Below are 21,490 nucleotides of genomic sequence, written 5' to 3'. Positions count from 1 at the left end.
AACACTCTGTCTCTGGTGAATCCTCTCACACCCTCTACCCCTGCACCTCTGGCCTGTACTCCAGTTCCTGTATGCATAAATAAATAAATCTTTAAAAAAAAAAACAACAAACAACCACCTCCCTGGTGGTGCAGGCAGTTGAGCACAGCGCTGTGAAGCTGTCCGCGGCCTCTGCAATGCTGGTTTGATGCCCGCTGGCCTCGGAACAACCCACATGGCGCAGCAGACCTCTTGTCTCGCCTGCTGCTCCCCTCAGCATTGTATTTTGTCAGTCTGCCTGTTCTGTTCCCCGCTCTGTCTCTGGTGAATCCTCTCACCCTCCCACGCATCTGGCCTGTACCCCAGTTCTTGTATAAATAAAATAAATCTTTAAAAAATAAAAATTAAAAAAAAATTAAAAAAAGCAACCGGCCATCCATATGTATTATTTTAAAATTTGAAAATCTGGATAAACAAAACAAAAATGAATAGGAAGTATCCATATTCTACTACAGTAGTCACAGAAAATGCTTTCTTAAAGTAGCTTTCCAGACCCATGAATGTATCTGTGGGGTTTGTATACAGAACAGGACTGCCCTGGGTGATCTTTTTGGTACCCTGCTCTAGCACACATAAAAGTATTTCATAGGCAATGGTTACAGATCAATAATCACACCAAGCGTAATAGTTAATCTTCAATGAGAGCTTAAAAAGCGTCTGGAATTATGCAAAGAATTTCACACATAAAATATCATGTTGCTTTTTATAGAACTCATTTGAGTGTGTCTTATTTCTGTTTTCCAGTAACTTGCCCAAGGTCACACAATTTGTGTGAAACAAGAATATGGAACCATATTTCCCATTTCCTCTCATGTTCTGAATTTATCACTTCAAAGTTCAAATTCCTAAGCAGTGTATTATACAAAATGACACAATTACACTGAAAAAGTTCTAATTCATTTACATAAATCACTACCTGGCTAGAGAATTGTTTGTACTTCCACTATTCCACAACTGTAAAAATACACCACAATAAAAAGTCTAAAATGTCTGTCAGTTCAATTAGTTATTTGCAATATTAAATCGTTAAGTGGAAATACTGAAAATGTTTCAAGACTTTTGCGTTGATTTATACCTTTATGTCCGCACCCAATAATGGAGAATATTCTCAATCATCTTCACCATAGTCATCTTCTAGGTCAAAAATAAACAAAGTAAATTATTTTGGTTTGTATGTTTTTAGTATCTTCTCACATTTTATATCTTTCTTTTGCAACTGATTAGACTTTAATAACTGACAAAGACTAGACATCACTTGTCTTTTAGGCTTAATTCATATATAACTAATGGTTCTAATTTTTTTAATTGGAGTTTGTGAGGGCATTAATATATAACTTGTAAAATTAACTTGTAAAATTCCCCTTTCTTACCATACAATTTTATGAATTTTGACAAGGGCATATCACCATAATCACGTTCATTATCACCTTAAAATATTTCCCCTTTTCCCCTTCTTCATTCCCAACTCCTGGCAACTACTGATCTGTTATCTCTTCCTATAGTTTCACCTTTTTTTTTTTTTAATTCCTATCATATGATGTCATATAAATGGACTCAGATGTAGCCTTTATGTCTGGCTTCTTTCACTTACCATAATGCATTTGAAATTCATTCATGTTATTACCTGCATCTATTTTTGGTTTTGTTTTTTTTTTTTTCCCCTTTTCACTGCAGGATAGAATGCACAGATTTTCTTGTTGTTATCCATGAACCAATTGAAGGACATCTGGGCTATCTGCAGTTTTTCACAATAACGAATAAAACTGGTATAAAAGTCTATGAACAGGTTTTTGTGTGAATTTTTTTATATATGTATCTTAAATACTGAGGGATAGAACTGCTGGGGCTATGGTAACTATATTTGCCTTTATGAAAATTTTTCCAAAGTGTCTGTGTCATAGTTAACAGCCCTTATGGTTTTGATTGATTCTGAACTGAATGTTGATATGGCTCAGTCACATTTTTACTGACTAGTATTTTTGAAACTAGGCAAGTTTTTCTAATGAGGAGTTTTAATCAGCTTCTCTTTATACAAGTTACTGTTGCATTTGATCCAGTGTCTACATTCTCTAATTCTTCTCTGCTAGTGGCATGAAACAGCTTGTTTAGTAAATATAAAGCATTTTTTAAAGCAAGAGAAATTAAACCATTTAGTTATATATTTAAAAATGAATGTAAAACAAAACATCGGTACAATTTGTGGATGTTACCCTCCCTATTGGTTTGTTATATGCAGTGAAATTTTATCTGTAATCAGATTTGGAATAAACGAAATATGCAATAAAACAAATACCAAATAAGTAACACTATGGCACATTTTCAGGACTCATGAGCTTTTATAATCTAGCGGGGAGATAGATCATTATATAAGAAAATATGGAGCAGGCATACATGACTACTAGAGACCACAAAAGGGGACCTATCCAAACTTAACAGCGCTGGAAACATCTCTAATAAGGGGAGACTGCAGAACTGTTACCAAAGTAATTACCCAAGTAATTTGTTCAGAGGAACAAGATTGTACACAGATTTGTTTGGTAGATGAGGTAAGAGACTTGAGGATTTCATTCAACAGTATTAGGTGGGGTCCAGAATAAGTGGGAAAAACAATAGAATTGAAAAGGAGCAAGATGAAGTGAAATACACAAATCGAGTCTGGAAATTTCCAAACTGGCCAAAGAAATTTCATAGTGTGAGGGAGCCAGAATAGGAGGTAAATTGGGATTTGGTATTTCTGGCATGGTTAATGGTTGAGAGAATAGTTGTAACTACAGGCTAAAAGAGTGGTGAACAGGAGGTCACTGGAGTTAGAAAGCTTATGAAACTTCTCAGAGTAGACAGATACCCAAATCCACCAAAGTCAAAGGGAAGCAACAAATTTTTGCTACAGATCTTCTCAACACCTTTATGGAATCAACTATGAAGCTTAGGCAAGGAATACGATGAGTGCTTCTTCCCAAACATATTTGAAAACAACTTTGTTTTTAAGACACACTCAGGATTCCTAATTTTTTTTTAAGGCAACGCTCTTTTTCCCAGAGAACCGATGGTATTCTAAAGAAAATATTCATTTTACATATCTGATAACGCTTTCTTTACTAACCAGTTACTTTTCTACAACTTCAGGCGGCTCTCAGACTAGTGTAAAAGGGAATCCATCACTTGCAGCACTTACAAAACCGGCATATTTCCAGCTGCATGCCAGAGACTCTGATCCAGTAGACCTGGGCTTGGGACTGGTGATCTGAACTGTTACAGGCTCCTCAGGTGATCTGGATACCCCGGGTGCAGCTGGTACAGTGCTTTCTGATACAGTGTTTTTCAAAATTGGCTGCACATTAAAATCACCTGGAGAGCTTTTGGAACTCCCTTGACCAAGCCACCTCAAAACAATTAAACCCAAACCTGTGGGGTTGAATCCGGATGTTTTTAAAGCCCCCAGGTGATTCCAATTTGCAGCCAAGACCAAGAATCAGTGCTCCTAAAGCACCAGCGTGGAAAGCCTTCAGCTTCTTTGGCTCCCTAGGACTTGGAAATACTTCATAAGATCTGTAGCTTATGCTCCAATAAATGCTGAGCCTGCCTCTGATTTAATTAGCTTATTAGGAAAAAGCTGCCTAGAGATTTCTCTTTTCTCTAGGAGGTTAACAACTCCACCAGAGAGTAGCTCTTAGTACCTTTCTCCAAAGAGTACAAAAAGGAATCTCCTGGATGGAAACACAACTCTGTGTTAATATAAAACTGAGCTACAACAGAACCGCCATAGCAAAGAAAAGGTTGCGAAAAGTCACTTTTCCCAAGAAAAATTTTAGCTTTTGTCTCCCTATCTCCAACTTCTTAAAACAAGAAATTGCTTCACATAAATTTTACAATCTGTTTTGTGGCCACAAATGTGGAATTCTGATAATTTCTCATTACTACAATACTTATCTGTTCTAGGACATCCCCAAAAGGAAATGGAATGGCCTGGGGGTGACTCCTCACCAATGCACTTAAAAAAGACCCAAGGGCAGGCACAGAGAGAATGGTTAATAAAGGGTTTATTTACAGGGGGATAAAAAGAGAGGCAAGGGAGAGAGAGATTAATTACTCAATACATCCTACCTGCAATGCTGCCCCATGACCCTGGCACTCCCTGCCGGTAGGCAAAAACCCAAGACTCCCAGGTGCACCAGTGTGGTGTTTTATATCAAGAGTGGCTGCTTAACTCCACCCTTAGTTCCCAGCAATCCCCCCCTTCAAGAAGTCAAGGGTCATGGTGGTTTCACAGCATGATGGGAGTTGTAGTCTTCAGAGCCTGGACTTGCTACTAGGAGGGGGCGGAGTCCATTAAACATCAATGCGTGAAGTTCATTCAGGACAGACTGTTCCTCCCACAAAACCAACTTCACACCTACCAGGAGCAAATTGTAAATTGATAGTCTTAGAGCTCACACGCCTTGCCCCACTGATTTTCTTCCTCCTCTTTTTTGCCCATTTTGCCCCTTCAAAGGACACAATGAAGCAAGCAAGCAAATAAAATAAAGGGGGTCAATATTTGGTGTTGACATCTATCTACCCCTGATAAAATATAGACTGCATCTTACAGAATTAGTGACTTTGTCATAGGACTGTGCTGCCTAATCCTAAATTCTTAATGCTAAATGTTTGGGTTTTTTTTTTTCCCCCAGGATTAAAACTATAGTTTGTGTTTTAGGGGAAAGATACTGTGTATTCTGTCACAGAAGCAAGACCTTGCATTTTTGCACTTTGCAATCAAAGATGGATACTTCTATAACACAACACAATATAAATCACCTCATAGCAATTTAAGATTCGTTTCTGCCACCAAATGAGCTTGCACCAATCTTATAAGAAACATTTGGGTTTTAAAGTTTTCTATAATTGTGACATTTCAAACAATTATTTTTAAATTCTGAATTTTTTTCTTTTTTTCTTTTGTTTCTGTAACTTTTCTAAATTGTACAGGTATGTTTGAATAGAGACAAGGACCTTTGTGCATTTAATCATATTTAATCTTCATAAACATCTACTTAAATAGGTAATGTTATTTCCTTTTCACAGATGAGAAAGCTGGGATTTTGAAAAGATAAATTGCTTAAAAAATTCCCTCTCTCACGGAGCCCATCTCAACCGGTTGACAACACGCTTCCTCACTGTAACACATCTACTTACCATGCAGCTTCCTTACTAAGAGTGCTAAAGACAAATCACTGAACTGAAAATATTATATTCACTTATTTCCTTTTATATTTAGGTTAAAAACTGACTGCTGGTGCAACAGACCTCTTCTATCTTGCCCCTGCTTCTCTTAGCAGTGTATTTCAATAAATCTGCCTTTTCTGTTGTCAAGAAAAAAAAAACACACTAATAAACTCACATGAAAATGTTACCGAGCAGCCCCAATATACAACGGGTTGCCTGGCTGTGGGTCCTCACATTCTTTCCCCCCTAACAAAAACACAAAGACTGTTTATAATCATCTTGAAAGAAACTGAAACACTATTTAACCTCAGCATTTGATCTAACATTATGGCAACATACAGTTTTAAATAAAGCAGTACTACGTCCAAGTAATAAGTCAGCATTTAAATAAAAACTTAAATAATGTATAATACACATTTTGTAGGTGTCCCGAATCGAACCTATTGAGAATGATCAAGAAGAAAATTCACAGGAAAAGTCCTTTAAAGACTGTCTTGCAAGGCTCTTCAGCTGGATATTGGGAATAAGCCACCGTGAACACCTTCAATTAAGGCAATAAACGTATGTGCGCTTGAGCGCACTGGTGCTGGAGTTCGATTGCAAAGCTAAGGCCAATATAGAAAAATCTGTCCTTCTGTGTAGATCTCCATTAAAACCTAAAGGAATCTGGGCACCAGATCACTGTGGTGGTTATTCATTTTTCATATATATATATATTGAATTTTTCACCGATCTTTTTACTCATTAATTGTGATTTAATATTTCTCAAAGTCAAGTAGCCCTGAATAATAATGACATGTTAGTGTGTTTTCCTGCCTGCTGGGCTCTTTTTTGCATTTACCCATTTTTTACAATGGGAAATCACAAGTAGGAGATTTTGTCTTTGCCAAATTTTTATGTAATAAATAAATGATTTTTTTTAAATTATAGGGTATAATTTCTATAAATGGACGTATAAAAGAAAGAATAAAGTGGAGGACTTAAAACATTAAAAAAATATACTATAGATATCAGAATTTATCAAATTTGTGAATCCAAAACTGCTTTTAGATGCATGGGCTTATTCTGATGGGAACTCTGCACTCAAGGAACAGACTCAGTATTTTGCTTGCTGATTTGCTGTGATAAGGAATGCTTTCTAATGAATGTAACAGTGTGGTCTTCAACTCTTTGGTCTCAAGATGTCATCTCTATAAGCCTCAGTTGGTGTATTTGAAAGGGAACTGCCAAGAAAAGGAAATCTTTCCCTGTTACAGAGTCATAGACCTGGAAATGTAAAGTAAATAACAAGTTTGCTTCCTTAATAAGCATATCTAAACAAGGTCTGGCAGCCTGCTAGGCTGACTGATCTCCAAAGCCACCCTCCAAGATCTGTTTCCTCCCCTTTTCTTGTGTCAAGAATTTGTATGCTAACTAACCAACTTTATCAGTGTAAAGTGGTTATGTATACAAGAAACTCTAGACCTCGGCTCAGACCTTATGGGACTACCCAGGTCTGAGATCTCATGTATGAGTAATAAAGATTTCCTGACCTCACCATTCCTGAAATACTGCTTGTTCTTCCCCTGCCTGGGTAAAAGGCTAGAATTTATTTCTGCAACATATTACGGAAGGTGTCAGTAATTGCACTAAAAATTATATGACCCCTTTCCTTTTGGGATTCTCAGTCAAACGTTTGTGCATGAGTTTTTGGTTTGCCTAGTGTGTGTTTGCACTATCATCTAATCAGCTTTAATGTTGCATATTAAGAATTTAGCCAGATTGAAAATAGAAATCCCTCGTTGCCTCATTTGCCGCCAGAGAGTTCACTCCTCAGGCAGATGATCTGAAAACATTAAATGCAATTTTGGTTTTTGGTGCTACTAAGAAAAATGCTGATGGGGAAGTATGCAATAACATCACTTTCTGCATAGGAATTTGCCATCTGTACATTTCAAAGTATGCATGTACGGTCTTTGCTAATGTAATTTTTATGACATAGAATGATAGGAACATAAATGATAAGGATCTTAAGTAATTGACTTGTCCTTTTTCTAGATTCCTTCGGGAAAACCTCCTCTGTGCCAAAAGAGAATTAACCCTGTTTTTTAAAGCCTACTGAGATAAATAATCCATCTCCTTCAATCTGTGGTGTGGGTTCATTGGCTCTTAGACATCGAAGTTAATAAACAGATGGCCCTGTGCTGCAGAGTACTCCTCTTATGTACTTAGACCTATTATTAAATTCCCCTTGTATTTCCTCTTCCCAATGCCCAGTCACTTCACAGTTATGTTTTCATCTGTTTCTCTCGCTGCTAACAAGCACCTTTAAATGATAGACCCTCAGGAGGAGGTCAATAGGAAAAAAATCATCTCAGAGGTTAAAACTTAAGCTTGCTGTGTAACTGAACATGTGCTAACGGTGGGGGGGGGGGGGCGGATGGTGTTTCCACAGAACCCTGGGAGCTGAAAATGTCATCAGTCTAGAAATAAACCGTTACTGAGCCTCCCTGGTGGCCTAGCAGCACTATCACTGCTAGGGCCTGACTTTGATCCTTGGCCAGGAAGGTAACCCACATGGCGCAGCAGACCTCTCCTCTCTCACCGGCTGCTCTTCTCAACAGTGTATTTCAGTACATACCTGTTCTGCTCTGTTCTGCTCCCCATTCTGTCTCTGGTGAATCCTTTCACACCCCTTCCTCACACACCTCTGACCTGCACCCTAGTTCTTCTATGCTAAAATATTTTTTTAAAATAGAAATAACTGTTACCTGTGTAGTTTTACTTGGCAATGACAGCATAAGGAAAAGGGTAATATCGTTTAGGATTTACGGACGGCGAAAGGAAGATCTTATTGCCACCATGATGTGGTTTTTATTTTTATTTTTTATTTTTTATTTTTTTATTATTTATGTATACAAGAGCTGGGGTACAGGCCAGAGATGCAGGGGGTGAGAGGATTCACCAGAGACAGAGTGGGGAACAGAACAGGCAGATTGACTGAAGTACACTGCTGAGGGGAGCAGCGGGCAAGTCAGGAGAGGTCTGCTGCACCATGATGTGGTTTTTAAATTGCAAGAATGAATCCTGTATTTCTTAGATTTCAATGGCACAGAGTTACACATTCAATGCCTTGTCAAAGGTAATCTAATATCACTATTTGGGAGAGTCCTGACTTAAGTATACTGTCCCTATGATTAACATCCACTTTCCTCCTCAGTATGTCCAGGGTTAGAGGACCATTTATATAATCTCCCTGCATCTGTGGCAGATTCTTTATCACTCTCTCCAGATTTTACTTGTCACTTGGTTTCTTCTTTACTTCAATCCTCCCTGCAACGATCATCCATGATCTGGTTCTGATCACTTTTTGCTCTATTAAGATCTGCTAATATTTCAGGCCTAGCTTCCAAGGTCATGGCTGTCCCCTCCACCTGGGATCAACTTCAGCAGATTGAATGAGCCCTTTGGACACTTCATTATCTACAGCAAGAAAACACTGCTATCTAGGCCAGGGACCTTTGCAACACCTTGCATTTTTCTCATCTCCCTTCCTTTCAACTGTCACTTCTTCATCCTTTCCGTACCCACCAGTTAGCACTGATTGATTAATCTTCAATTTATATTTTTTAAGATTTATTCATTAAAAAAAATTTATTTATTTATGCTTACAAGAACCGGGGTGTAGACCAGAGTTGCTGGGGTGAGAGGACTCAACAGAGAGAGTGGGGAGCAAAACAGGCAGATCTACTGAAATACACTGTTGAGAGGAGCAGCGGGTGTGTCAGAAGAGATGCTGGTGATACCTTGATAGCACTCTTAACCCCTGTGCCACCAGGGAAGCCCCTAATCTTCAATTTATATTTTACCATTTTTCCAGCAATTACAATGTGCTAGGTCCTGTTTAGTGGGTTGGCACTCCTGTCAATTTTGTAGCAAGAGCCTGTGTATCAGATTGTATTATCTCAATTCATAGATTTTTAAGTCCCCACAGGGTCACTGGAAATAAAACTGTGATGCATGATTTTCACAGTTTTTATGCAATCGTAGTCCATTAAATAACTCTGATAAATGGTTTTGTTCTAAAGTTATCCTTGTGCTTTTGTAGGGAAAGCTTAGAGAGGAGCTGCTGAATCTCCAAAATCTCATCATGCATTTTTTAATAGGAAATTAGTTGCTAAGGTCTTGTGAGTAGTAAAAAGTCAACATACACTGCTCATTGCTCATCCACTACTCATATTTTTTTTTCTCTAGGTTTAAGTGGGTCAAACCTAGAAATAATACTTTAATCACTAGTGTTATCCTTCTAGTTGTGGTTTAATATGCTTAATTTCAGTGAAATTTTTTCTTCACACACATCTTAAGTATATTTTAACTAGTGCAAACCCATTAGCTTGAAAGTTACATATACATGGAAGAAATAGGGTGGCAATCATTATATGAAATTCTATTTATGATGTCTTTGACTTAAAAAGAGAACACAAAAACCACAATGAAAAACAGTCAAAAGTGATAATGTGCTCGTAAGATCCCTTTATAATCCTGCTCTTAATGGTGGGCTGTTACGTCTTTAGATCTTGACATATCCCTATATGTGGTGTGATTAATTATGCCTTATCAATTTTCCAGTGCACTATTTCAGCAGCCATGACAGGGCCTGTTGCTTGTCTGAATCCATTTAAATATTAGCAATTATGCAGGGTTTCTTGGTACACAATCCTGTTGCTTAAAAAAAAATAAAGAGTGTGAAGAATTTTCTGGTTGAGGTAAACAATAGAAATTGCAGCCTGGTGCTTGGATTCATGCATCAAAAATGAAGTGTTTAAGTAGATCTTTGTCAGTTAGCAAATGCTGTTTTAGTCTGAGCATTTTGCCACCTCATTCTATGCCATCTGTCTCACAGGGAGTAATTAATCTGAAACTCCAGCGCAGCATTAAAATTCCATTAACACTGAACAGAATATTAACGTGTCTGGTATTGCCATTTTTATCTTTGCAAATTTCCTCTTAATTTTAAATAAAGTAGGTATAACATTTTAATCTATTTGGTTAATTAGGAATATTGAATAAAATATATAATTAGCAGCTAAGTTTAGGTAATAATACACTGAACTTAGTTTAATAATGCTGTATCTTTCTGCAATGTGAACATATATTGGGCAGTTTTAAACTAGGCTCGTGGTTATTCAGAAAAGCTCTAAGTGTCTTAAAAGCCAATTCCCCCCAAGACACTGACTCTGTCACTCCTTTTCCTTTTACAGAACCACATCACTGCCTTCGCAGAAGTCACATGATATTGAGGCAGACGGCTTTGCACTGCACTGGACATCATCCCTCTTCACCATCCATCCATAACACCCAAAGTTTATTTGATTACAAGACTTTATAAAGTTGTCTAATAATTTTATAATTTTTCAAATCAGTGTTAATCTATCTGTTTCCCCCACTAGACTGTGAGCTCCTCAAGGGCAGGACTGTGTCTTTTTCTTCTCTGACTCCCCAGCACCTACAGCAAAGACTCGCACAAAGTAGGTGTTCAATAAAAACATGTTGACAGGCTGGACAAATTCTTAAATCAAATGTTCACTTTTGTTTCTCACAGAATCACTGCAATGATGTGAAAAACACAAGTCCTATTTGTAGAGGAATCCCTCCATTTTGGGCTAGTTAAGCTTTTTAATTTTTCTTATATCTGTTTAGCAGTAAACCATATTTCATTTGAAGTGGACTTGGAAAGTCATGGGGGTTTTTATTTTATTATTCAGCATGACATCATTCCCATTCTAACAGATTTCAGTGTGTGAAATTACTTTACTTTTAGAAAGTATGTTCTATACTAAAATACTGTTTGCACATAATATTAAGCTATATTTCACTTAAATACCATTCATACTATATATTCTAAGACTGGTGCTTCTGCTTTTGAAGGGGAATATGCCAATTTTTACTGTAATAAGTAATGTATCATAATTAAATATTATTTATTTGAACTTCTGTTCCTGACAATTGTGGTTTAATTATTGACTTACAGTTTTGAATGCAGGCAGTGCTTAGGATAGGTAAGTGACTAAGTCCAGCAGTGGTATCTATTTATTGAGTAATTTTTCATTGATAATATTGTCCTCAAGAGTGGTCAGAGGCCCCATTCTTAGGCTATTTACCAGTCACAATTTCACATAAAGTGGAAAGAACCCCACCCTGATACATAATTTACAGAAATTACATCAACAAATATGGTTGATATATTTTACTTTGCATATGTAAAGTACTTTATATTTTTCCTACATAATTCATCTGATCCTTACAATATGCCCAGGTAAATGTTAGGAATATGACTTTAGTTTTACAGATGAAGAAAATTAAGACAAAACAGGGTAAATAACACGCTTGGTTCCACAGTTATAAGAAACAGTGAAAACTAAAATTCAGATTTTCTAATACCAAAATAGTATTCCTTTTTAAAATCATTTTGGACACACTGAGGCCTTTCAGAGGTCAGTAGCATTGTGGGCATCTCCTATGTTTTCAAAAATGAGGAAATAGCAAAATAGAGCTTAGAAAGCAAAAGTGTATTGTAAATATTTTTTTTTAATGAACACTTTTCAAATATAGAATTATATAGTAACATGTTTTGAAAGAGTAATGTCAGGATTGTACAGGTGAGATCTATTATGAAATCAAAACCTAAATCAGATGTGTCTTGCCACCCTCCCCCACCTGCACTAACCCCTACCTCTCTCAGCGGCGTGAGGGCCAACCTTTACAGTGACCCCATGGAATTAAGAATGAAAATCCTGATAATATAAGGAAATGAACTAGAACATGAGAAAAGCATTCAATGTACTCAACAGTATCTTTACAATCTTTAAAGCTATCCTGAGTATCTGACTTATATGAGCAGTAGTTACTTGACTAAAATGAATCTTCCTACCTTGTCAGTACTAAAGAAAATTAACTTTCAACTTTTTATTTAACTTTCAAATCTGCAACTAAATATAACCAAAGACTTGCCCATTATTCCCTAGATATAACTTGCTCAATTCCATCACTGCAGGAGGTAAAGGACTTCCAATAGGGTCAAAGCAAAAAACAAAACAAAACACGCTTCTATAAAAATTAAATTCTGTCGGAAATTTCAAACGTACAAACTTGGAATGTCTTGACCCTCTTGAAAGACTTTTTAGGGCAGGAACGGTAAAGAATTCTTTTATTGGGTGTGTAAGTAAGAGATGATCACATTGTTTTAGAAGATATGACTTCCAAAGCTAGCCAGTTCTGTTAAGTTTTAGCAGTGGCCTCCAAGGAGCCAATTAGAATTGTTTTTCCACTGGAAGTCTTAGGTATATATACGTATGTAAATGTCTTATCTACACACCTGTCTAACCCTGGTCTAAATGCAGAAGCTGTTGTTCCTAAAAACCCAAGTTTAATCCAGGATCAAAGTAAGGCCATCTCTACTATTTAAATGTCATGGGCCTAAGACTGTGTAATGACTGATCCTGCCATTAAGGACAGATGCCTAAGGCAAAAGTCAGCCAGGAGTCCTTAACCACGAAGCTGTTACCAAGAATAATGAAAACCAGGCTTAAGAAAATATTAACTTGTGTAAATATGTATATACATAGTCTAGCAAAAGCAGGCAAACATATATCTTTCTGATAAAGGCATCTTTTTATTCTACTTACTTGGGGCCCAGGTCAGTATAAATTGGTCAGCCTGAAAATTTCAGTAGTCTCTGTTTGCATGGCAGAAATTCTGCACATGTTTTATCTGATTCCTAAGATTATTTAAAAGGCTCTTTTATGTTAAAAGAGAGGAGAACCTTCTTTGACAAACTTTTGTCTATCCCACTCCTAACTGGGCCTCTCTTTCCTCAGGATCTATCCTAGCCAAATAGCTCACTTACATTTACCATACAGTTTCCTTTGTGAAAGTGCAGTAGGGGAGGAAGAAATTCTCTGCTGTGTATTGTATTTTTCAAATAAAATTTTAAAATTAAATTTAAAAATTAAGTTTGGTTTTTTCCTCATGAATGTATGAATCATTTCTCAAGTGTAGAGAATAAAAAAATGCTTATTAATGTGATGGAAATAAGAGTGACTGGAAAAGGTGGGGGGGGGAATCACAAAGGTTCAGAGCTAACCAGTTCTTTGGGCAGCAAAGTTAACCTCTACATCCCTGGGGCCATCCGGGATCTTATCAACCCCATTATTTGTAAATCACAACCTCCTGGAAACTCTCAGGGACACAAAACAGATATACATCTACATAACCTGCCTCTTATTTATGAGGAAGGTGCTAAAGAATAGATGTAAATGCTCATATTCCTGCCTCTAGGGCACTATTTATTAAACTTTGATGGCTTGCTTTAAATAGTTGGACATACACCAAATGGTTTTATTTACACCTCGCAAACATCAATCTTCTCACAGTTTCCAGGTCTGGGCTTTCTAATAAATTTTGTGAATTATGAGTCTTTAAAAATATCAATTAAGGAAATTTATTCCAGATTTCAAGTGAAAGAGTCTTTTCTCAAAAGAGCATTCAAATTCCTCGTTCCTGTTCCTTCTACTTTAGAGGATAGCTGGTTCTTAGCCTGATAAGCCTCAGGGGGACATGGTCAAAGTTTAATAAAATAAATACACTCTCCTTACCCCCAAATTTTTTGGTCATGGGTGGCTTATAGAATCTTAATTGTAAATTCATACTGATAGTTTCAAATCTGCGACCTGGCTCCCTAGGACCTCCAGATAAGTAAATACAGATGAGAGGATACTGAGCCATCTCTACCTTTCAGATAGTTGACTTCTGAGACTTCTCATTCTTTTTGGGGGATGGGTAAGGGAAGAACACTTTTTAAGTTTGACTTTACCTGACCCATAGTTTCTCTATAGCCCACACATAAATGACATCACCTGGTATTTGTCTTTCTCCTCCTGATTTATTTCACTGAGAATAATCCCATCCAGCGCCATCCATGTTACTTCAAATGCTTCAAGTGGAAGGAATTTATCTTTTGTGGTCACTGAGTGGTATTCCATTGTGTATTCTTTGACAGGCGTCATTCTCTAGTCTATTTACCTAACTATTATTGCACTTACAAAGATTTTTCTATTTTCATTTTTCACTGAAATACAATCACTTTTAGAAAAGGAGGTAATTTTTTTCACTCCAACAGGAAAAAAAAGTATGTTTATATTGACATTAAAAAAAGAAATCCTTTATAAAATATTGAGACACTCTTAAGTTTTAATTAGGTTTCCCTAAAGGTATTGTTTCTGCTCAAGGAAACCATTCTTCATTCATTTTATATTTGCTATTTTGCAATTCAGTGACTAAATTAACAACAGACATGGTCCTTGCTGCTTTAAATTATACTGTTCAGCCCCCACGGTTGAAGGTTTAAAGTTAAGGTGGGAGAACTTACTTGGAGTTAACTAGTGAAGGACTAAGCCAAAGACAGTTTTCTAAATCACATACACAATTAAGGGTAATTTTTAAAATACATTGCCTCCATAAACAGCTCTTTGCAATTTGGTGATTATGATTTTAAGAAGCCCTAAAATGCTGTGGTAACAGGCACTTACTATCCCTCACTCTCTAGGTATCACTTAATAAAATTAAAACTTAAGTTTGGACTTTGCTCATCTAAACAATGCTAGAAGACACAAAGTAGATGGGGGGGGGGAGAGAGAGAGAGAGAGAGAGAGAGAGACTACTGAAGTTGCCATGGAAACCTGGCCCTCTTGACCAATAGGGGACTATGGAGAATTTCAAGGAAATGCAGAAAAAGGACAAACATCACCCAGCTTAGACTCTCCCAGTCTTGAAAAGCCAATCAAAACAGGTTACAAAAGAGAGCCCCAAATCCTAATTCACATGCTGACTTCTCCCTTCTTGCACCCTGCTTCACTTTTTAGCAGTATATTTCAATAAATCTACCTTTTCTGTTCGCCGTCGCTGGTGAATTCTTTCACCACCACACCTCCGGCCTCCCCCCAGTATTAGCTGACCACACTCACCAGTCTATGGATCAACAAAGCCTTTTTCTAATCCGAGCTGGGTTCATCCCTGATGGATAATCAGGTTAATCTTGGCTGGATATACTTCTTTATCTGGGGGTCACTTGATATAATAGTCTGATAGCCATAGAAAGGGGAGGTTTCAGGTTCCCCGCCCCATCCAAGGGAGGGTGGAGCTGACTAGCAACTGGAAGCTAGAAGAAAGCACTAAGAAGATGCAGAGAGAGATGGAGATCAAGAAGTAGAATTGGAGGAGGCACCTGGAGCAGAGAGACATGTGAAGAAGAAACTGTACTTGCTTGGACTTGTACCAGAGACTTGGGGAACATGGAAGGAGACACTTGAAAGAGACAGAGATGTGGGTGAGAGACCTGTGGGAAAGCTGACAATCACAGCCTTTATCTTGATCTTGACTTTGTTCTTTTCCTCCCAGACTTACCTGACCCTTTTCCTATGGGTCCCCACCAGACGGAACTGTTGTAGGGGCGTGGCAAGCTTTGGGCCTCAGTTGCCCTGCATGGGCCAACGTTGTTTGGCAGAGCATTTACCCACAAGGGGAAGGGTAACTTTGGGTGCTTGGTTTGGAAACTATATTCTTTCTCTTTATTGCACAAACTCAATTTGCATGATTATTTTTATGATCTCTGCTGCAAAAAGTGAAGATTATATATGCATGTATGTACATGTACATATATGTTTATACAGATACATCTACATATGTATACAGAGAGATGCTAATACTTATATGCAAACACAGAGAGACACAAACATATGTATATTTAATCCCTCATATATATTATAGTATGCGTGTATATATCACATGTAAACATACATATATGTATATATAAACTTTTAAAAGAAATGCTATTTAACTTTGTATTAATACCCAGAATAAGATTTTTGTAGTCTGTAGTCTCATAATTGCTTATTAATAGATCTCTCTCTATAGTAATTATTTGATCAATTACTTTTGTATGGCCAAATTAAGAAATAATCTTATCAGTGGCTTGAAATGTATTTTTATCAGGAGCCACTTCCTGGAGGCAGCCCACTGGTTACGGTGGAGGACTCTGGGTGCTCTGGTTGTGAACGGTGTGGTGACAAACATCTAGAGGGGTATGAATCTATACGCCTAAATCATATACAGTGTTATAAACCAATGTTACCTCAATAAAAAATATTACAAAAAATGCAATGGTGATTTTGAATCAAACAGATTAGGGACAAAATGCTAGAAAGGGCATTATTGAGAAAACTATTAAAATTTGAATATCCTCTATATATTATATAATGGCATTATGGTAATATTAAATTTCTTCAATTTAAAAAAAAAATAAAGATTAAAAACTATGGAGTACCACTGCAATTATCCAGACTATTCATTGAAAGAAATAGTGGGGAAATTGAGAAAAGTGATTCCAAATAACTTGAATTTATACATTAAGTAATTTTCTAAATTATATCATTCACATTCAGTCTTAGTGTATGTAGATACATAATTTAACGTTGTGAACAGTAATCATTTTTCGGTGCTCTAACAAAGTAAAGCTCTTGGGCTATTTAGGGGAGTTTGCTCTCTTGATCTAAAGAATTTCAGAAGCTATGATTGTTTGATTTTGTTCCTGTTTACTTTCTTATGGTTTTCTCTGCCCTCTACTGTTAATTTTCATTATTTCTTGTCTTGAAATCTCTCTTAGCAACACTCACCTGCTCCAGTGCGCTATTATATTTGTGAACTCAGGCTGCTCTAACAGAATACCACAAACTGTGTGGCTTAGATAACAGTAATTTATTTGCTCACACTTCTGTTGCCTGAAATCCAAGATCAGAGTAGCAGCAGGATTAGTGTGTGTTGAAAGCTCTCTCCTGGGGTGCAGGAAGCCACCTTTTTGCTTTCTCCAAGGGACCTTTCCTTTGTACACATGCTAGTAGAGAGTTCTGGTATTTCCTCTTCTCACAAAGACACTAGTTCTATGGGTTAGGGCCCTGTTTTTAAGACCCCACTTAACTAAATTACCTCCCCAAAGGGCCTATCTCCAAATGCAGTCACACTTGGGGCTAGGGCTTCCACTTATATGTTGGGGTGGCACACTTACTTCATAACAACTGCCCACTGCCTTAAAATTTTATCTCTTACAGTTATGGTCTACAGAAAAACTAAAGGATATTAACAGAACACCTAACTATGGTGCTATTATCACATGTACAGTTAAGTCAATTAGTCTGAAGTGGATTCTTCTTATAAAATAAAAGTTAAGGAAGGGCCTCCCCTGGTGGCGCAGCGGTTGAGCCTGTTCGCACCAGTTCGATCCCCGGCCACCGGCAAGGGTCCCACAAAAATAAATAAATAAATAATAAAAATTAAGGACTTTGTGATAGGTGTTTTCACTGCATTTATTCTGACTTATTTGCTGTTCTACTTATTTCTGATGGTCCAAATTTAGTAATTAAAATTAAAGTCATCTGATAGTCAAAAATGGAACCATGGTTATTTCTTATGGATAAGTATATGTTGAAAACAGGATATTTATTTTCTCACTATTAAAAGAAAAAAATAAACAGATTTCTGGATGCTAGGGCATAATTGCAAGAGTGCAAGTAGATGTCAAATAATTAGGTGTGCTCTCTTAAAGAATGATTTTAGCGTATGGTTCAATGTTAATATAGTTCTATTATAAATAAAATTTAAACCTTTGAGATCCTAAATTGCAGCTATTAAAAGTGAAATTTCAAGGCTATGAAAATTTCAAGCTCTCTTACTCTAAGCTGGTTTAGTTTATTTGTGATTCAGTACCTTTTGTTAAGGGATATTAATTTGTTTATTTTCTCAAATAAGACAAATGATTCAGAATTTTTTTTTTTTTTTTTATAGAGGCATGTTTTTATTTATTTATTTGTTTGTTTTGTTTATACATGCACTGGGTACAGTCAGAAGCACGGGAGGGTGAGAGAATTCACCAGAGCCAGAGCAGGGAGCAGAGCAGGCAGAAGGACCGAAGTACACTGCTGAGGGGAGCAGCGGGCGGCAGGAGAGGTCTGCATGCCATGTGGGACCCTCCTCCGGTGACCGGGGAGCAGCCGGGGATCGAACCGGCACCGCAGAGGCTGCAGGCAGGTTCGCAACCCAGCGCTCAACCGCTGCGCCACCGGGGAGGCCCAGAATTATTTTTTAATGGACAATACATAAGACAAGATGACAGCATCTGGGATCATATATGTACAATTTCAAATGCCTTTATGTTTATTCTAAATACTTTATCTTAATCTTGAAACTCTAAAGACATATGGATAGGTATATCCATATGGGCCACCATCATCTGAGGCTGAGCCACCATCATCTGAGGCTCTAACACTATTTAAGAGATAACACTACTATCTTTTTAAGAGATAACACTGCTATCTTTCAACTTCCAGTCTTTTCCTTATTGCTGACTCTTTCTAAGTCAACAGATTTCCAGGAACATGGTAAGGATAATAGGAAGAATGGTAAGCTAAATCCACTTATGTCTAAATTAATCTAGAGAAAAATCATAAAATCATTATACACTGTACCCTGCTATCAACTGATGGTATTTTATATAGCTTAAACATGTATATTTATTTCACTTTAGGTATTAGGCCAAAAAAGCACTTGTTTCTATTATCATGGGTAAAGTGTATCCCCTTAAAATGAATATGTTGAAGTTTTAACCCCAAGTATCTCAGGATGTGAATCTACAGAGTAGTCACAGATGTAATGAGCTATGAAGTCATAATGGAGTAGAGAGAGGGCCTTTATCCGATGTGACTGGTGTCCTTATAGAAATGGAAAATTTGTACAAACACACTCAAGAACTGTCATGTGAAAATAAAGCAGAGATCAAGAAGATGCTTCTACATGCCAGAGAGCTAGAAAATTTGCCAGCAAACCAACAAGAGCCAGGTTGAGAGGTACGGAACAAATTCTCCCTCAGCCTTCTGAGGGAGCCAATCCCACTGATGCCTTGATTTCAGATTTGTCATTCCTAGACTTGTGAAACAATTTTTCCCCCTGTTTATGCCACCTCAATCTTAACAGCTCATTCACCTAATTATACTGCCTGTTTTACTCTGGAATAGTGGAAAAGGTACAGACAGAACCAGATTTGATTCTTGGTTTCTCCACTGCTGGCTCTGTGATTTAGTTTATTATTTAAACCTACTAAACACTCTCAGTCAAATCAAACTAGAATTTTACTGTAATAACAGTCAACCTTTAAATCTCAGCATAAAGTATTTATTGTTTGTTTCTGGTTCACACATGTCAAACAAGGATCACTTGGAGGCTCTGATCTATTTAATCTCTTTCATAGTCATCCTAAATTGAGACCAGGCTGGCAGGGGAGAGGCTATTTGGAACAGGTATTTGGACAGTAGGAAAAGATACCAGTGGTGAGTCTGCATGGGTCTTAGTCTGTCCAAAAAGACACATCACCTATCACTGGCCAAAGCAAACAGACCACCATCAACCACATTCAAATGCAGTAGAGGTAGGGCGGTACAAAAAAAGGAAAAAGTACCAAATACATGTTAGCAATCCCAATAACCATCTATTAGAATGGTATCATCACAAATTACAATAAGCAAACTAAATCCTTCATATATTCATCCATCGTTTATCCAAACCTTACTACCCACCAGTACCAACCCAGATAGTAGTAGTATATCTTCAACTCCCATAGTTGACTTTTCTTTTTTGTAATGCAATTTCCTGACTCCAGTTGGATGCCAACACATCCATATCAAAAAAGACATCCACTTCAAGGAGGGCAAATTGAAGCTGGTGATCATCCCAAGACCAATAATTCCCAGGTCACATCCTACAGTGAGGCTCATTCGGTTTACAGATCCTGGTTAATTTTGACTCGTGTCTTTCCTTTTTTCCTTTTTTGCCCCATCCCCCCCATACCCAACTTTAAACTCCAGCTGTTATAAACATTCTTCTCCAATAATAAGCAAGCCCCTGAAGCCCTAGAACACTGCATCTCAGTCTCAATAAAAGCAGGATCCCGGGCCCACGCTCTCTCTATACTTACCAGCAACCTTTTTGTGGCCCAGGTGTGGTGCATAGCATCCAGATCTCATAAATAACAAACCTCTATTTTTCATGAAGTCTCCTATGGTTATTGCTGAAGGATATCTTGCAATCATAATAAGAACCCCCAGAGCTAGTCCTGTCCTAATATTGTCTTAAAAAGGGAAAGTGAATATGGGAAATCTACCTGGATCTAGGTGAGTGCCCCAGAGTATTTTTTTAAAGATTTATTTATTTTTATACAAGAACCGGGGTACAGGCCAGATGCGTGGGAGGGTGAGAGGATTCACCAGAGACAGAGCTGCGAACAGAACAGGCAAACTGAAGAAATACACTGCTGAGTGGAGCAGCGGGTGAGACAGGAGAGGTCTGCTTCGCCATATGGGATTCTTGCTGGCCAGCCAGGATCGAGCCCACGCTGCAGAGGCTGCGGACAGCTTCACAGTGCTGCGCCCAACCACCTGTGCCACCAGGGAAGGCCCCTCCCAGAGTATTTTTAGCCAAAAACATTATTATCAATAAACAAACAAATAACACAAACCCTTATTTATAGCAAGTTTTCATTTTATAGGACCTAATAAAAATGTAATTGTATAATACAATGTCATATATTTACAAAGTGTTATTAAGAAAAATAAAGCAGGGCAAAGGTATCGAGGCACACTGAAGTGATAAGGTAGAGGCTGGGTAGATATTTTAGGCAATCAGTAAAATGTTATAGTATGGTGTTAGGAAGTATATACACCAAAGAAATGTTCCTTTCTCATGAATACCCTAGATCATTAACATCAACTAAAGACTTGAAGTGAATTTTGTAACTATTAATTTATATAACATAGAAAAGAGATTAAGTTGCCCAATTCTGGCAAGAATGTAATATAACGATACAAACATTATTTCTGCTAGCAGTGTAAATCCTTTTGGAAAGCAATTTGGCACTATATTTCATGAACCTCTAAAATGCTCATAACTCTGACTCAGTAAATTCACTCCTATGAATCTGTCCCCAAAAGTGATATAATTTAATAATCACAAAGATGATTGTTACAGTGTTATTGTGATATCAGAGCAACTTGAGTATAGAGCAAGAGGGGAATGGTTAAATGAATTACATCTTGTCAGCTACACTGAATATTATATCATTAAAATGGCAATTATGCACACTATGTAGCAACAGGAAAAATGTTTATGA

The 21,490-nt window shown here is 37.3% G+C and overlaps 2 protein-coding genes across 9 annotated transcripts in view; one reads left to right on the top strand and one right to left on the bottom strand.

The window, feature by feature from the left end:
* Positions 1–11,101, top strand: part of PLPPR5 (phospholipid phosphatase related 5) — a 110,032-nt gene extending 98,931 nt beyond the window's left edge. Inside the window, exon 7 of the mRNA XM_054691853.1 lies at positions 10,485–11,101. Coding sequence (XP_054547828.1) covers positions 10,485–10,517 — 33 coding nt within the window. The 3' untranslated portion in view covers positions 10,518–11,101. The remainder of the gene's footprint in view (positions 1–10,484) is intronic.
* LOC119235894 (uncharacterized) overlaps positions 1–21,490 on the bottom strand; it is a 71,817-nt gene that overhangs the window by 46,923 nt on the left and 3,404 nt on the right. For 3 of the 8 annotated variants that reach the window (XR_005122934.2, XR_005122938.2, XR_005122939.2), the window contains exons 1-2: positions 4,144–4,245; positions 1,115–1,173 (exon numbers count right to left, since the gene is read on the bottom strand). The exons of 1 other annotated variant lie outside the window; for it this stretch is intronic. The gene's annotated coding sequence lies outside the window, so the exon portion shown is untranslated. Of the gene's footprint in view, positions 1–1,114; positions 1,174–4,143; positions 4,249–15,245; positions 15,397–21,490 lie in introns of those variants that run through there. 4 more of the 8 variants (XR_005122935.2, XR_005122936.2, XM_054691850.1 and 1 more) reach the window with 4 other exon arrangements.

This window comes from Talpa occidentalis, unplaced genomic scaffold (assembly GCF_014898055.3).
Source record: "Talpa occidentalis isolate TD23 unplaced genomic scaffold, MPIMG_talOcc4v2.1 talOcc4.9, whole genome shotgun sequence".
Lineage (NCBI taxonomy): Eukaryota > Metazoa > Chordata > Mammalia > Eulipotyphla > Talpidae > Talpa > Talpa occidentalis.
This window is presented reverse-complemented; position numbering and strand designations above follow the sequence as displayed.